This window comes from Typopeltis vanoorti, chromosome 5 (assembly GCF_054136105.1).
Source record: "Typopeltis vanoorti isolate ZY-2024b chromosome 5, IOZ_Tvanoo_1.0, whole genome shotgun sequence".
Lineage (NCBI taxonomy): Eukaryota > Metazoa > Arthropoda > Arachnida > Uropygi > Thelyphonidae > Typopeltis > Typopeltis vanoorti.
The window spans coordinates 115,460,426-115,477,373 of record NC_143553.1 but is presented as its reverse complement, the minus strand read 5'-3'; the positions used below and the strand labels follow the sequence as shown (position 1 = coordinate 115,477,373).

At 35.3% G+C, this 16,948-nt stretch overlaps 1 protein-coding gene across 1 annotated transcript in view; it reads right to left on the bottom strand.

Annotated features, from left to right (window-relative positions):
• LOC150106740 (rho guanine nucleotide exchange factor 11-like) overlaps positions 1 to 16,948 on the bottom strand; it is an 837,747-nt gene that overhangs the window by 57,966 nt on the left and 762,833 nt on the right. Inside the window, exon 38 of the mRNA XM_090393466.1 lies at positions 1,197 to 1,274. Within this exon, the coding sequence (XP_090249592.1) occupies positions 1,197 to 1,274 (78 nt within the window). The remainder of the gene's footprint in view (positions 1 to 1,196; positions 1,275 to 16,948) is intronic.

Sequence of the window (16,948 nt, the reverse complement as noted above, 5' to 3'; positions counted from 1 at the left end):
CGCTTAAGGGGTATGCCCTAGCCCTCATATCATTTTCTCTTTGACTCATATCATAGGTTGAGCTGGCATTGAAGTTTTACGACCGGATGCCCTTCCTGACATCAACCCTCGCATTTATCCGGGCTTGGGACCGGCACCTATTGAGGCTAGCTTGCCTCCTTCGGTGGCTGCATAAGACGAAATGACTTAGTATAAATGTTATAGTATCAATAAATAAAATTTTTCTGTGCATAAGCAAAATAGATATTGTGAGCTTTTAAAATAAAATGTCTGTATAAGGAACAAAATTATTTTTGTATGTAACATACTACTATGTAAAAAAAAAATACTGTTCATTAGAAAATAAAAAATTTATCAGAAAATAAAGTGAAATATAGATTAGAAAAGAAAAATACACATAACAAGCACAATAAATTGTGCAAGATGATAAGCCACACCCACACGAATCACCTGATCAGCATTATTAGATCATAAGTCCCCTCCCTATAGTTATTTACTGAGCTAGCGATGTATACAGTTGCTGTTTCTTATCGGTTAGTGATTTAGATTTTGCAAACAAATCCCATTCAATTTATTCATAAGTTTTTTTTTTTTAAATTATGCCAATCATAAATGCAAATATGAAAGTCTAGAGTTCATAGAATCATATATTCTTCACATCTTTTAAGTAAATCAAGTATAGTAATTAATAATCAAATATATCATTATCTATAATTATTATTTTTTTTAAAAATATATTCTGAAAAGAACATTCACCCCCCCCCCACACACACAAAGTGGGATTAGTTACAATCGAAGAAACTGTCACGAAAAGTGGTGGCACGTCCGATGACACACAGGAATGAAATTGTCAGTAATTTTGCTCACTTCGTTAGATGGTTAGGTTTGCAGCGAGTGAGCTACTATTGCCCCAACATGAACGTGCTAAACAACTTTTCCTCACTAAAACATTATTGTGACATTCTTGAATTTTTTTTTTTTAAATGTGTGTCTATGCAAGCATTTGTTCTATTGATTTCATGTTGAAGATGCTTATGAAATGGAAATGAAAATTTTATGTTAATTATGTAAGGTATTTGCATTATTATTAGTTCATCGTGTTTATTTACATTCTTAATCACACTTTGAGCATAGTACTACATTATCACTGTACACTTTAATAAAATAATGAATGCAATTTGACAATGTATACTTACCTTCTACGCTTGATGCGCACACAGTATCTTCTTCAGTCACCCGTAGAGTGTCATTCAACAATTCTGCTAACCGATTAGCTAGAAAATCACAAAATTAAATTTATTTATTCAGTGAATGGGAGAAATACAAGAAATTATTGAACAAAAGTATATATAGACTGACAGTTCAGTTAACTAGCCAACGGCAATGTCTGGGATAAAATGGAAATTCCTGAGGCCTCGAGGAAAGAAGTGTAAGGGACAGTCATCAGCGATATGATGATGCATAGTCTGCAGAGCACCACACACACTTAAAAGGGAGAGTGTGAAATTCCCCACAGATGTAATAAGTGGGCACAGTGGCCTCGTCCAGTCCTAAATCTGTTTAGCTGACTCCAGAGGTATCGATGTAGATAGAATCCTGGTGGTTTGATAGTTGGATCTGTGATTATGAAATTGTTTGTAGTTTATTTCAAAGTCTATTCCACCAGTCCTAGGAATTATGATCTAGTAATACCACAAGCCATATGGGATATCTGGAGACCAGGTGGTGTGCTGGATAGAAAGATGAATAGGAAGGTATGTGTTATTTCTGATTTCTTTAATAATAACATCTTCTCTTCTGAAGTATGGAGGAGTGATATGGGAAAGAACAGGTAACCATGGGAGGAGTAGATCATAAGGTACCAGAGATGGTTCTCATTGATATGTTAAGCTGTGTATCTACATGATTCATAGTGACTTTGGCTCCAAACTGGTGAACAATAGTCAGGGAATACTAGAGCTAGAGTTGCTGTTCTAAGAGTTGAGGCATTACAACCCCAAGTTGTGTCTGTCAGTTTGTTTATGTTGTTGTTCCTGGCAGATATTTTTTAAATTATTATTATTATTAAGAGAGATCTCCAGGGAGTCAGAGACTCATTGAAGGAGGCCAGCTATCATACTTATTCTTGAATTCATTAACACTGCTTGCATTCACAACATCCAATGGCAATCCATTCCAATCACGCAACACCCTCTGATAGAAAAATCTAGCCCTCACACCCTTCTTGGCAGCCTTCATTCTCAGCTTCCAAGGATGCCCTCTCGCCCTTTCCCCATCCTCCATAAATTGAAATCCTGTATGACTCTTTCAGAAGTTTGTTAAGTCTCAATCATATCACCCCTCTTTCTCCTGTTTGCTAGTGTCTGCAGTCTACAAATTCTCAATCTGTCTTCATAATCAGTGTTCCACAATCCTGATATCATTTTTAACACTCTCCTTTGTACTCTCTCCAATATATCAGAATCACAACAGAAACCAGACTAGACCTGTGCATAACAATCCAGCTGAGGTCTTATCAAGGCCTCATAAAGAGGCAAAATGACATCCTTATCTTTACATATGTACGTTCGTTTTAGCATTCTAATTATCTTTTGAGTTGTATTTGCAATCTTTGCCACATGACTCCTGAACTTCAAGTTCCTATCTATTAACACTCCAAGATCCCTAGCCTAATCCCTCCAATATAGTACGACATTGGATATCTAATCATGCCGAAGTGAATGACTTTACATTTACTGACACCCATTTCATTTTCCTATGCCCACAATTCCAGTCTATTCAAATCATTCTGCAAAGACTGCATATCAGCTGCATTCCTGATTATCCTACCTATCTTTGCATCATTAGCAAATAACTGTATGTTGCTTGTCAAATCCTTCCCAATATCATTAGTGTATACAGATTGAATAACAGTGGACCAAGCACTGATCCTTGTGGTACATCACTTGTTACCTTAAACCTTGCAGACTCAGATCCCCCATATACCACTTTTTGATATCTGTCAGTCAGCCATCCTCTTATCCATGCTAATATTGTATAACCAAAATCCATTTTCTCCAATTTATGCAGCAGTCTGCCATACTGTATTCCATCAAAAGCCTTAGCAAAATCCAAAAGTATCATGGTGAATCCATTCCCCTTGTCTATTTCAATGGTAACATTGTTATAGAATGTGAGCAAGTTACTAAAACATGACATTCCCTTAGTAAACCCATGTTGTTCATTGCAAAGAAAAGATTCACTGTCAACCCATTTCTGAATGAGCCCTAACCAATTTTTCCAAAATCTTCACCACCACTCCTGAGATACTAAATTGGTCGATAGTTGGATACATCGGTCTTTGCACCACCCTTGTGCAATGGAATTACCATACATTCCTTCCATTCCTGTGGAATCTTCCCTGTTATGAGACTCATATTAAATATCCTAGTCAAAGGAATGGCCAGTTCAGCTGAACACTCTTTTAGCACATGTGCTGATATTCCATCAGTCCCTATTGCTGAATTCTTATTCAGTTTGTGCAACAGCTCTAATACCTCACCCTCACACACCTGTGTTTCTTCATCTAGTGAAGAGGTAACAGTGAGCTCAATGTTGCGTTCACCAGGTTGATAGCTTTTAACAAAATGGGCACTCATTAACTGAACAACCTCTTCTGCATCTGTAACCCTCACGCCATCTGGATTTAGAAGTTATTCTTTCATATTCATTCTTTCTTTTACTTGCAGCATATCGATAGAATTCTTGTGGATTGTCTTTAGCATGCAGAGCCAGTTTCTTTTCATAATCAGACTTTGCTTTCCATACAACAGTTGTGACTATTCTAGCCTACTGCTTGTAATGTTCATAACAGATGTCATCCTTATACAAATGGTATTCCTTCCACATAGTCCTTTTCTTACAAATCTCTTGCTTAATAAGATTACACATACATTTGACTCCTACTCTATTTATTCTTCGAACTCTCGGGACACATTCTGATATCACATTATTTAAGTATTGTTTAAATGCTTCCCATGCACTGTCGATATTCTTTCCATTCAGCAACCGATCCCATTCCACTGAACTCATAATTTCCTGCTTTGTAGTTGAGCATGTAACCTTTTCTGAATGGAACATTCAAAAACTTAGTCACTTCCCAAGTGAGTATCACATGATCACTGTCACCATGACGTAACTATTCTGGAGGCAGAATAGTTACGTCTTTAACTGAAACGCCCTCTGACACTATAATAAAATCTAATGCTCTTAGACCTCAAGTTCCTTCTGTCACATGCTGCTTGAGGAAGTTGTCCTGCAACAGCTCAATAAATGCACTTTCATTCTTCTCATGAAATTATAATATAATATTAAAAAAAAAAAAACTTCCAACATCTCATGAAATTAGTTTGTTCAAAATGTTTTTGGTAAGTTAGACTACAGTCAAAAGTGACACCAAGGTAACAAGGGTTACTTTTATGGATTACAGTCCTGTTGAGGAAGTTTATTTTTAGTTTTCTATGAGCCTTGTGGTTATTTAGGTGGAAAGTAGAAATAACAGTTTTGCTGGGATTAGGAAGAAATATTAAAAAATCAATTTCTGATACAAGGATTATGTTGTATAAAAAAGTGAATTTTAAATTTAATTTTGTTTCATTTAATTTTATTCAGCCATCAAAAACTTGAAATGTGGAAAGGCTGCTGGAGTAGATGATATCTGACCAGAAATGCTCAAATACAGAGGTATAAAAGTTTTGTAGTAGCTACACTGCATAATTCAGAGGGCCTTGGCAGAATGTCATTTTCCAGATGATTGGAGCAGAGTTCTCACAGTACCCCATCTACAAAAAAGGGAACAAAACTGAATGTGAGAATTACAGAAGAATTTTTCTAATAAGTATTCCAGGTAAGAGTTATGCAAGCATACTTGAAAAGAGGCCAAAAAAAATTGTGGAAAAGAAACTGGGAGAAGAACAACAGGCCAACAGGGGTTGGCAGGATCAGATTTTCACTTTATGACAAATAGTTGAGAAATCATGGGAGTATATATGACAAGGCTCTATACATAAGTTTTATAAATCTGAAAAGACATAAGACAAGGTGACCAGTGAAAATCTTCTCCAAACACTACAGTTATATGGGGTAAATGGAACATTATACAGGGCAATACATAGTCCATGTTGTAACTCAGCAGTTAGAATTGAAAGAAATACAGGAACAAATGGTTTGATGTAAAATCAAAGGTAAGACAAGGATGCACATTATCTCCAGTCTTATTCATCATCCGTATGGATCACATAATTAAAGAAATGGCATTAAACCTGATATCAGAATTGCAGACATTAAACTTAGCTCTTTGCTTTATGCAGATGATGTTATACATCTAAATACATCCAGAGCAAGTCTACAGGATTCTTTAACTAAACTGAATAACAGCTGTAACAAATCTGGCAAAAAAAAATCAGCAATAAAAAGACAAATTATGAAAATAAGCAGGAACATAGAAAACTTCAGCTTAATCTGAGTGTAGAGTCTACAGAAAAAGTAAAATCTTACATCTATTTAGGCACAGTTTTAGTGAAGATGGCAAGTTAAATCTGGAAACAGACAAGAGAATAAGCAACGCTGGTAGGGTGAGGGAACCAACTGAATAATTTTATATGGAATAAGAGAGAAATTAGTCAAAACACCACACTAGCAATATACAACACAGTTTAAAACCAGTTTTAAGTTAAGGATATGATAGTTGGTGATAGTCAATAATTAGTGACCGTGAATATGAGAATTCTGCCAAAATTACAGGCCTGAATAGATGGCATCAAATAGCAGAATCATATTAAAAAGGAAGACGTTAAGAAGGAACTTGACATTGTTTGCATTCAAGAACATGTGCAACACGTTCAAAGAGGATTGCCAAAACAGGTGTTTGATGCCAAGATGGCAAAATAAAGACCCAGAAGAAAACTGTCTAGGTGGATTGATTCAGTCGAAGTGCCTTAGAAGAACAAAATGTTAGATATAATAACAATATTGGAGGAAAACAGTTGATAGGAGATTAATCATAATGTGAAATTAATCATGTAGTTCTGTCATAATAGCTTGAACACTCTTTGAGGGTACATATCAGGATACTGATGATGATTAAAGGTGAGACGAGGAGGAAAAACCTTAACACCTACGAACACAATTCTGCTGCACTGAAGTTGCAAAAGTGAAAATTCTCTTTTATTCTTTATTTCATCTTCCTTAATGTCAAGGGCACTTAGTATATAATCTAACTCTGGTAATAATAGAGCAATTAACCCTAGTGTCCATAATCTGATTTATCTCAATGCATATGGCTCATTTTTGCAGAAGCAACATTCTGATTTTTAGAAGTAAAAAATGTTTTTAAATGTAGCCTGCATCTTAGACAGGATTTGGATCCAGATCTTTCCAACCAAAGGATGTCTAGCTATCACCTTAGGGAGGTATCTCGTTTTCTATTTCTATATATTTATTGGTTATATATATATATAACCTATACATGCTTATTATCTATATCTTTCTTTTACTTAATTCTTCTACCTCACAAAAAACAACAGCTTTTTTTTTTTAGCCCACTGCTGACTGCCTTTACATGTTTTTTTCAATCTTTTCATTGGTATTTAAATTAGGGATAAGTTAAAGCAAATCATGGGAAGGCAAGGCAAATCAGGGAAAAGAGGGAGTAGTTATAGTATTGAGCACTAAATACTAAACATTAATCTTCTTGAATAGCAGGCAATATCAATTAGAGTAATGTGGGCAAATATCACAATGGGAAACTGGACAATGAGACTTATTTGTGCCTATGGTCCCACAGAAGGTTCTACTAAGGTAGAAGTAAAGGAATTTTTTGAGGCTTTAGAGAAAGCAACTGACACAATGAAAAAGGAAAATGTGGTACTTGTTGGGGATCTAAATAGCAGAGTAGGAAGTGATTGTCAGACATACAAAAATATTTTGGGAAAATTTGGAGAAAAGAGCAAAACTAATAATAATGGCAAATACCTGTTGGATTTCTGCTCAGGACATGGACTGGTTATTACTAACACAATTTTCCAACATCAAAATGTACACAAATTCACATGGAGAGAAGAGGCAAGGAATAAGAAAAGTCTCATTAACTAATGTTATTGTTGATAGTGATGTTTTCTCCCTGATGCAGGACACTAGAGTGTGCAGAGGATTTGAAATTGGAAGTGATCACTATTTAGTCTTGAGCAGGATAAAACTGAATTTCATGTCGAAAAGAAGAACATGTAAGAAAGTTTTAAAGCAAATAAAAGTTGAGCAGTTGTCAGACGTGAACTGTAGACTAAAATACACAAACATTATTGAAGAAAAAATGAAAGAGTTTGAGAACAGGAACCAAATCTTGGAGATTCAGTTGCAAATCCTGAAGAAAACATTGATTAATTCAGCTAGAGAGGTAGCAGGTGAGGTTGTCTGCAATAATAGAAAAATCAGAACTGCATGGTGGACACAGGAAGTTAAAGGGGCAGTGAAGGAAAAGAAGAAAGCATATCAAAAGTTCCTGGTGAATAAGTAAGCTGGTGCTCTTAGAGAATACAGAGACAAATGTAAGAAAGCAAAATACTGTGTAAAACTAGCTAAACAAAACTCATGGGAAGAACACAGAAAATAAATATCAGGAGGGTGGCATGATATTCTTGAGGCTGTTCAAAAAGCTCAGAAATGGAGGACATAGTGCTGTAGAAGGAATTAGAGTTGATAAAGGTGACATGAAAACTGGAGAAAAAGATATCCTTGATGTATGGAGTAATTATGCTAAATGATATAATCTGTGACAGCACGATTGTAAAAAAACACTCAACAGGATTGCAATCAGGAATTCTTATCCATTATTTAAATTAAGGGGATATTAAATCCCACATTGTTTTAAAACCGAATAAGAAACTCAAAGATTGGAATCAGAGAGTTTCATGGCGAATATAGTATAATAAACCATAAAAGTATCGGCAACTACTAGCGTGAGCTAATGCAAGTAGTCCAAGTGCGTAGTACAAACTCGGGCAACTCGCAGCAAAGGTGGTAAAGTTCTGATTGCTATTCTTGATATTTTCATCAACATCATCATCAAATTCCTGCTATGTACCCTCAAGGGGTGTACAGGATATGATAGTACTACATGAAAAATTTACATCATTATTAATTTCCTATCTACAATTTTCCTCCAAATCAGTCTGTTACTTGTCAAGACTCCAACATTATCAGATCTTATATTTCTATCATCTAAGGCACTTTGTACCGTATCAATCCACCTATATCTTGGTCTTCCTCTGGGTCGTTTTGCTGCCAACCTGGCAGAGAACACTTGTTTTGCTAATCTTTCCTCGCCCATTCTGTTTAAGTAACCATACCACCTGAGATTAGCTCTGATAACGGATTCCTGGATGCTGACAATGTCAAGTTCTTTCCTAATATCCTTGTTTTTAATATGATATTGCCATTGATGCCATCAGTTCACACCTATAATCTTTCTCAGGACTCTCATATCAGTGGTCTCTAGTCTTTGGTCAAGTGTTTTACTTTTGACCCAGCTCTCAGATCCATAAGTTAAAACTGGTTTGAACACTGTCTTGTATACAGCTAATTTAATGTTCAGACTAATTTCTCTCTTATTCCATGTGAATTTATTCAGTTGACTTCCCACCATACCAGCTTTGCTGATTCTGTTGTCTATTTCTATATTTAATTTACCATCTTCAGTAAAAATCGTGCCCAAATAGCTGAAATGTTTTACTTGTTCCACAGGTTCTCCATTCACAACACAGTTGACATTTTCAATGATTCTGCCTATTTTCATTGTCTTTGTCTTTTTATTGCTGACCTTCATACCATATCTATTACAACAGTTATTCAATTTAGTCAGAGAATCTTGCAGACTTGTTGCGGATTTATTTAGAAGTATAACATCATCTGCATAAAGCAAAGAGCTGACATTAACATCTCCAATTTTGATATCATGTTTAATACCACTTTCCTTCATAATGTGATCCATATAGATAACGAATAACAGAGGGGATAATGTACATCCTTGTCTCCCACCAGATTTAACATTAAACCATCTTCCTGTACTTCCTTCAATTCTAACTGCTGACTTACAACTCAAATAAAGACTAAGTATTGCTTGATATAATGCCCCATTGACACCATATTACTGCAGTGTATTGAATAGCTTCTCTCTTGGCACCTTGTCATATGCCTTTTCCAAATCGACAAAACTTAAATACAGATCTTTGTTATATTCCCATGCTTTCTCGACTATTTATTGTAAAGTGAAGATCTGATCCGGACAGCTTCTATTTGGCCTGAATCCAGCTTGTTCTTCACCAAGTTTTTCTTCCACAATTCTTCTCAACCGTTTCTCAAGTATACTTGCATAGATCTTGCCAGGAACACTCAGTAGGGAAATACCTCTGTAATTCTCACATGCAGTTTTATTTCCCTTTTTATATAGGGGTACTATGAGAGCTCTACTCCAATCATCGGGAATTCGTCCCTCTGTCCAGGCCTTCTGAACTATGCAGTGGAGTCACCGTAAGACTCTTATACCACCATACTTCAGCATTTCTGGTCGAATATCATCTACTCCTGCTGCCTTTCCACATTTCAAGCCTTTGATGGCTTTTTCTACTTCAAGTATGGATATGTATTCCTGACTGCATGCCTGGTCAGTGTTTTTTAGCACTGTGCTGTCATCACTGCTTGTTTCATTTAGCAGTTTTTCAAAGTAATTACTCCATACTTCAAGGATATCTTTTTCTCCCGTTTTCATGTCACCTTTATCATCTCTAACTCCTTTTATAGCACACTTTCCCCCATTCCTAAGCTTCTTCAACAACCTCCAGAATATTTTGCCACCTTCTTGATATTTATTTTCTATATTCTTGCCAAAGTCCTCCCATGACTTTTGTTTAGCTAGTTTTACACAGTATTTTGCTTTCTTACATTTGTCTCTGTATTCTCTAAGAGCACCAGCTTACTTATTCACCAGGAACTTTTGATATGCTTTCTTCTTTTCCTTCACTGCCCCTTTAACTTCCTGTGTCCACCATGCAGTTCTGATTTTTCTATTATTGCAGACAACCTCACCTGCTACCTCTCTAGCTGAATTAATCAATGTTTTCTTCAGGATTTGCAACTGAATCTCCAAGATTTGGTTCCTGTTCTCAAACTCTTTCATTTTTTCTTCAATAATGTTTGTGTATTTTAATCTACAGTTCACGTCTGACAACTGCTCAACTTTTATTTGCTTTAAAACTTTCTTACATGTTCTTCTTTTCGACATGAAATTCAGTTTTATCCTGCTCAAGACTAAATAGTGATCACTTCCAATTTCAAATCCTCTGTACACTCTGGTGTCCTGCACCAGGGAGAAAACATCACTATCAACAATAACATAGTCAATGAGACTTTTCTTATTCCTAGCCTCTTCTCTCCATGTGAATTTGTGCACATTTTTATGTTGGAACATGGTGTTAGTAATAACCAGTCCATGTCCTGAGCAGAAATCCAACAGATATTTGCCATTATTATTAGCTTTGCTCTTTTCTCCAAATTTTCCCAAAATATTTTTGTATGTCTCACAATCATTTCCTACTCTGCTATTTAGATCCCCAACAAGGACCAACTTTTCATTTTTCATTGTGTCAGTGGCTTTTTCTAAAGCCTCAAAAAATTCCTCCACTTCTACTTAGTAGAACTTCTGTGGGACCATAGGCACAAATAAGTCTCATTGTCCAGTTCCCCATTCTCATATTTGCCCACATTACTCTACTTGAGACTGACTGCCATTCAAGAAGATTAGCCTCGTATTTTGTGTTGAATACTATGGCTACTCCTTCTTTTCCTTGATTTTCATTGCCTGAATATAACATTTTGTATTTATTGCTCAGAAAGATCTTGCCAGTTTTGGTCTTTTTTGTTTCAGTCACCCCAATTATGTCGATCTGGTACTTATCTAATTCCTCAGCTAGCTCCATTTCTTTGCCATTCCGGCTTCTCTGGTGATGTTGAGTTGGTGTTTGTTTTCAGATTTGTTCCAGTAGCTGACTTTTCGCTGTTCGCCCTGGTTCCCTGGCAAAAACAACGGGGGCCTTGTTTAACAGGGCGACGCCCCAGCCGGCATGAAATTTTGTCATGTCGTACCATCATTTTTAATTTTGGTTTAACCAATAAGAATACAATTTGGTCGGCTAAATCCCAAATTGCCAGCCCATCCTCGTTCGTTCAGTATCCAAGTAGATACCAAACAGGGTACACCACGAGAAGGTGAGGATTGGACATTAGGTCAGAAGCCCTGGTCGGTTCTCCGCATTCCTTTAAAGGCTATGTGGAGGTCTTCTCTCAGTTATACAGCTTTGACCCTTAAGCAACCCCCGTGGTATTTTCTATAATGTAAAATACATTTTCTAGGAAATGTATGCTGTTATTACATTATGGTGGGAGATCACTACCCAGATCGGTTTCAGCCTTTTTTGAGGCTTCATCAGTGGGTAGCTAGACCAAATTAATACCAAAGGGTATAGTGAAAAGAACTCATATACTCTGCTATATGAGTTGTCAAAAATGTTGAAAGTTTATTTTTCACTTGGTTAGACTATAATAAATTTAGTTTAATCCTTTATCCAGGTGTGAGCAAACAAAGTTTGCACCTGAAAATATCTTTAGGACTGGGGTAAGGTAGTACAACACCGTGCAACTCGTAGCAAAGGTGGACCAAGCTAACATCACTCCTATCTCAGTATCTCCCATAATGCAAAACACATCTCCTTGCGGATATGTATAATGTTATGCATTAAGGGAAGGACCACCACCCAGATGTGGAGATACCAGGCAGAAGCAATAGCAAGGTCATCTCCACCTATAGGAGTTACCAAAAGTTGTGCCACTTTTTTTTATTAAATTACTCTGGATTTAGAGAAAGATGTTAAAAGTTTATTTTTCACTTGGCTAGAATTTAAGAAATTTAGTTTAATCCTTTATCCAAGTGTGAGCAAACAAAGTTTGCACCTGAAAATATCTTCAGGACTGGGGTAAGGTAGTACAACACCGAGCAACTCGTAGCAAAGGTGGACCAAGCTAACATCACTCGTATCTCAGAATCTCCCATAATGCAAAACTACCTTACCCCAGTCCTGAAGATATTTTCAGGTGCAAACTTTGTTTGCTCACATTTGGATAAAGGATTAAACTAAATTTATTATAGTCTAACCAAGTGAAAAATAAACTTTCAACATTTTTGACAACTCGTATAGCAGAGTATATGAGTTCTTTTCGCTATACCCTTTTGGTATTAATTTGGTCTAGCTACTCACTGATGAAGTCTGAAAAAAGGCTGAAACCGGTCTGGGTAGTGATCTCCCACCATAATGTAATAACAGCATACATTTCCTAGGAAATGTATTTTACATTATAGAAAATACCAAGAGCAGCGATCAGAACTTTACCACATTTGCTGCGAGTTGCCCGAGTTTGTACTACATACTTGGACTACTTGCATTAGCTCACGCTAGTAGTCACCGATACTTTTATAGTTTATTATACTATATTCGGCATGAAACTCTCCGATTCCAATCTTTGAGTTTCTCATTCGATTTTAAAACAATGTGGGATTTAATATCCCCTTAATTTAAATAATGTTTATATCGATGAAATGAAGCCTATTGGCTCTTTATATTTAAGTAAGATTCTTATCCATACTTGAAGTAGAAAAAGCCATCAAAAGCTTGAACTGTGGAAAGGCAGCATGACTAGATGATATTCGACCAGAAATGCTCAAGTATGGAGGAATAAAAGTCTTACAGTGGCTGTACTGCATAGTTCAGAAGACCTGGGCAGACAGACAAATTACAGATGATTGGAATAGAGCTCTCATGGTGTCCATATATTAAAAAGGAAATAAAACTGAATGTGAGAATTACAGAGGTATATCTCTACTGACTGTTCCTTTTAAGATTTATGTAAGTATACTTGAGAAACGATTGTGGAAGAGAAGCTTGGTGAAGAACAAGTTGGATTTAGGCCAAGTAGAGGCTGTCAGGATCCGATTTTCACATTACGACAACTAGTTGAGAAATCATGGGAATATAAAAAATACAGATCTTTGTAAGTTATATAGATTGGTATATGACAAAGTGCCAAGAGAAAAGCTATTCAAAATGCTACAGTTGTATGGTGTCGATGTGGCATTATATCAAGCAATACTTAGTCTTTATTTTATTTGAGTTGTTAATCAAGAGTTAGAATTAAAGGAAGTACAGAAAGATGGTTTAATGTTAAATCTGGTGTCAGACAAGGATGTACATTGTCCCCTCTGTTATTCATTATCTATATGGATTGCATTATGAAGGAAAGTGGTATTAAGTCTGATATCAAGATTGGAGATGTTAATCTCAGCTCTTTACTTTATGCAGATGATGTTATACTTTTAAATAAATCCAGTACAAGTCTGCAAGATTCCCTGACTAAACTGAATAACTGTTGTAATAAATTTCATATGAAGGTCAGCAATAAGAAAACAAAGACAATGAAAATAGGCAGAAGCACTGAAAATGTCAACTGCATCGTGAATGGAAATCCTATATAAGAAATAAAACATTTCAGCTACCTAGGCACAATTTTTAGTCAAGATGGTAAATTAAATATGGAAACAGACAACAGAATCAAAAGCTTGGAAGGAAGTCAACTCAATAAAAATCTTGACAGGTAACAGACTGATTTGGAGGAAAGTTGTAGACAGGAAGTTAGTAATGATGTAAGTTTTTCATATAGTACTATCATATCCTGTACAACCCTTGAGGGTATACATGTCAGGAATTTGATGATGATGATTAAAGCAAATCTGATGAAACTATAAGAACTGTCTGCTTGGGATAGAATACCTGTAGAGCATTTCCTAAACCTTATAGTCAATATCCCAGGTATTTACTCCACAAGTAACTGGCAACAGCACATACAATTTCTCAGACAATTTCAGTACTAAATAAACCTTGTAGCTATTTGTTAAGAATTAATGCAATATATAAAAAAAAAAAAATTAATGATTTTTGGAGATAAATACTACAACTACTGACAAGAACTATTCCCCTTTCTCAATCTTTATATGATCCAGTTAAAAGTCACTCTTGTACTTAACCAGCTAAACAGCATTTAGCAGTTATAATTTAAATAACTATTATAATTGTTTGATAATTACCCAATGAAGCCATTTCTCATACAGAATATTTTTTCTATCACAGGTAGTAACAAATAACAGCTAACTCCTGCAGTTGTTTTAGACACATAACTCCCCACATCACATTAAGATTTAGTCTGATTAGGATTACATCATTAAACACTAAACCATGAAGCCAAAATACTGCCATCATCAAATTTCTGATATTCTCTCAAGGGCTGTACAAAATATTATGACAGTCCTAGATGATTAAGTTGGCACTTCCTACAAACAGGTTTCTTTGAAACTAATCTGATATTTGTCAGGTCCCCAATAAAGTTACGTCTAACATTTCATTCTTCTAAGGCACTTTTCACTGCATTTTGTTTCCTTTGAATAGGAGAGAGGGAAGGCTAGCAAAATAGATGTTTGGCTAAGATGGCTAGAAAAAGCCATCTTAGCCAAACATCTACTTTGCTAGCCTTTCCTCTCTCCCATTCTAAATACGTGACTGGAGTATCTAGATTAGCTCTGCCCACAAGTTCCTTAATGCTAATATGAAAATCCTTTCTAATAGCTTCACTTCTAACCTGATTCTGCCAATGATTCCACGTGTGTGTGGTCATTTCCTAATTTTTTTCCCTAGACTGTTTTATTTCTAATCTAACTCTCAGCTTCATAAGTTACAACTGCTTTTTATTGTCTGATGTACTGCAAGTACATCAGACAATAAAAAGCAGTTGTAACTTTCACTTGTCACTTTAATTTCACTTTTCCAGTTTAATATTTTACAATTTCTTTTATTCTGATTCTCTTTTATTTCCACACAGATTTACTTAATTTGTTCTTAATTAGACTAGTTTCTTTATTCTATTATTCATTTCAAATTTGCCACCTTCACTCAATACTTGCCTAAACAGCTAAAGTTTACTTATAGTTCTCAGGTTGATGTTTTTAAGATTCTGCCTATTTTCCAGTTTTTATTGCTGATTTTCACATCATACATATTACAACAGTTATTCAGTTATGCCAAAGAGTCTCAAAAACGTGCTAGATTTAATAAATAACATAATCTGCATGAAGTAAGAAGTCAAACTAAATATTTAAAATTTTAATATTGGATTTAATGCCATTTTTATGTAATATGATCCATATAGATGATGAATAAGAGCAGAGATTGCATGCATCTTTGTCTTAAATCTGATTTCAATTTCTGATCTGATTACATCTGATTTTACTTAAAATCTGATGCCAGCCAGTAGCTTTTAATATAACAAATTTGAAAATGCAAATAGTTTTTTTTTCTTTTACATTAGTAAAACTGTAAACTTCTGAATTTAAATTAAAGCTCAAATTGAACATGGATATGTGTGTGTGTGTGTAGTGGTGGGATGAGGGGGAATGAAATGAATGTGCTATCATACACAGCCAATATATGAAGAAAAAGATATACATTCCAATTGGAGTTTTAGAAACTTGAAGTAACTGTAACTAAAGAAAGAAAGAAAAAAAAATTGTATTTTGGGTACATTTTCAAGGTACATAATAATAATCAATTTTATAATCTTTGTGGGGTTAAAAGAATATGCAGATAATCTTGAGATATAAAAAAATAAGGTGTATGTTTGTTAGTTTAACCGGCCAAATCTTAAAAATGTAAAACGCTGATGCAACTGATGCTTAGGTGGGTATCACTGCAATGAACTTCTGGTGAAATATCACTGACCTACAGCAACCAAATCCATTGCAAACACCTTCACACCACTGGACCAGTTAGTAGATCTGAATATATCCTCTAGTTAACTGGCATTAAATCATCACACTAGCAACCTGCAGCAAATCAACGTAAGTAAGGACTAAGGTGTGGTGGCATTTCCCTCCAGAGAAAAGGATAAGCTGTTAATATTGGGCACCAAAATGAGATTCCACTTGATTTATTGGAGGCTAGAAATGGCTGAAAACTATTTAAACTGTAGAGCAAAATACAAGTTTCACTTTTTTTTCTTCATTTTTTCTAACTCAACAGTCTTCTTTTACTATTACTATCATCACACTAATAAACTATTACTAATTTATCAGGATAAAGATTATACAGAAAGAAAAAAGTTATTAACATTTGATTCAAACAATTGTGAGTTATAAAGAAAAGTTGCTCCAAAGGAAAGAAGAGGAATGAAAAGAGCAAAAGTTAAAACTTAGTTCAGCTACTATGATAGTGATTAGTTGCCGCTGTGTAAAAAAACAAACAAAACTGCTGAAAAGTGTACAGATATAAATAATATACAGTAACTTGTAATATATGGGGGGTGTGAAAAGTTCTGATAAACACCCAGAACAAAAAATGATATTAAAGCAACTGATATTACTACAACTATCGTTGACAACATCAAGACGTGGACAGGAAAGAGCAGTGCACAACTGCTCAGATTAGCACAAAAGCGCAGTTTGTTCGCCAAGATGGTTGCTGACCTTCGATAGAAGATAGCACAATAAGAAGAAGAAGAAGATATTACTACAAGAAAGAACATATTTTAAAACCCTTTAACCCCCATGTTTCATCAAATTGTAATAATTTATTCTTTTTTTAGGATATATAAGAAGGCATGTCAGAGGTTTTGAAGAAATTCAAAGACACAGAAGAGCAAGCTATTATCAAATTTTTTGTGCTGCAAGAAAAATCTGCAACTGAGATTCACTGAACTTTATGTGAGACTTTAGGGGACTGTGTCCAACAGTTGCCATATGGGTGGCCAAGTTCAAAAATTG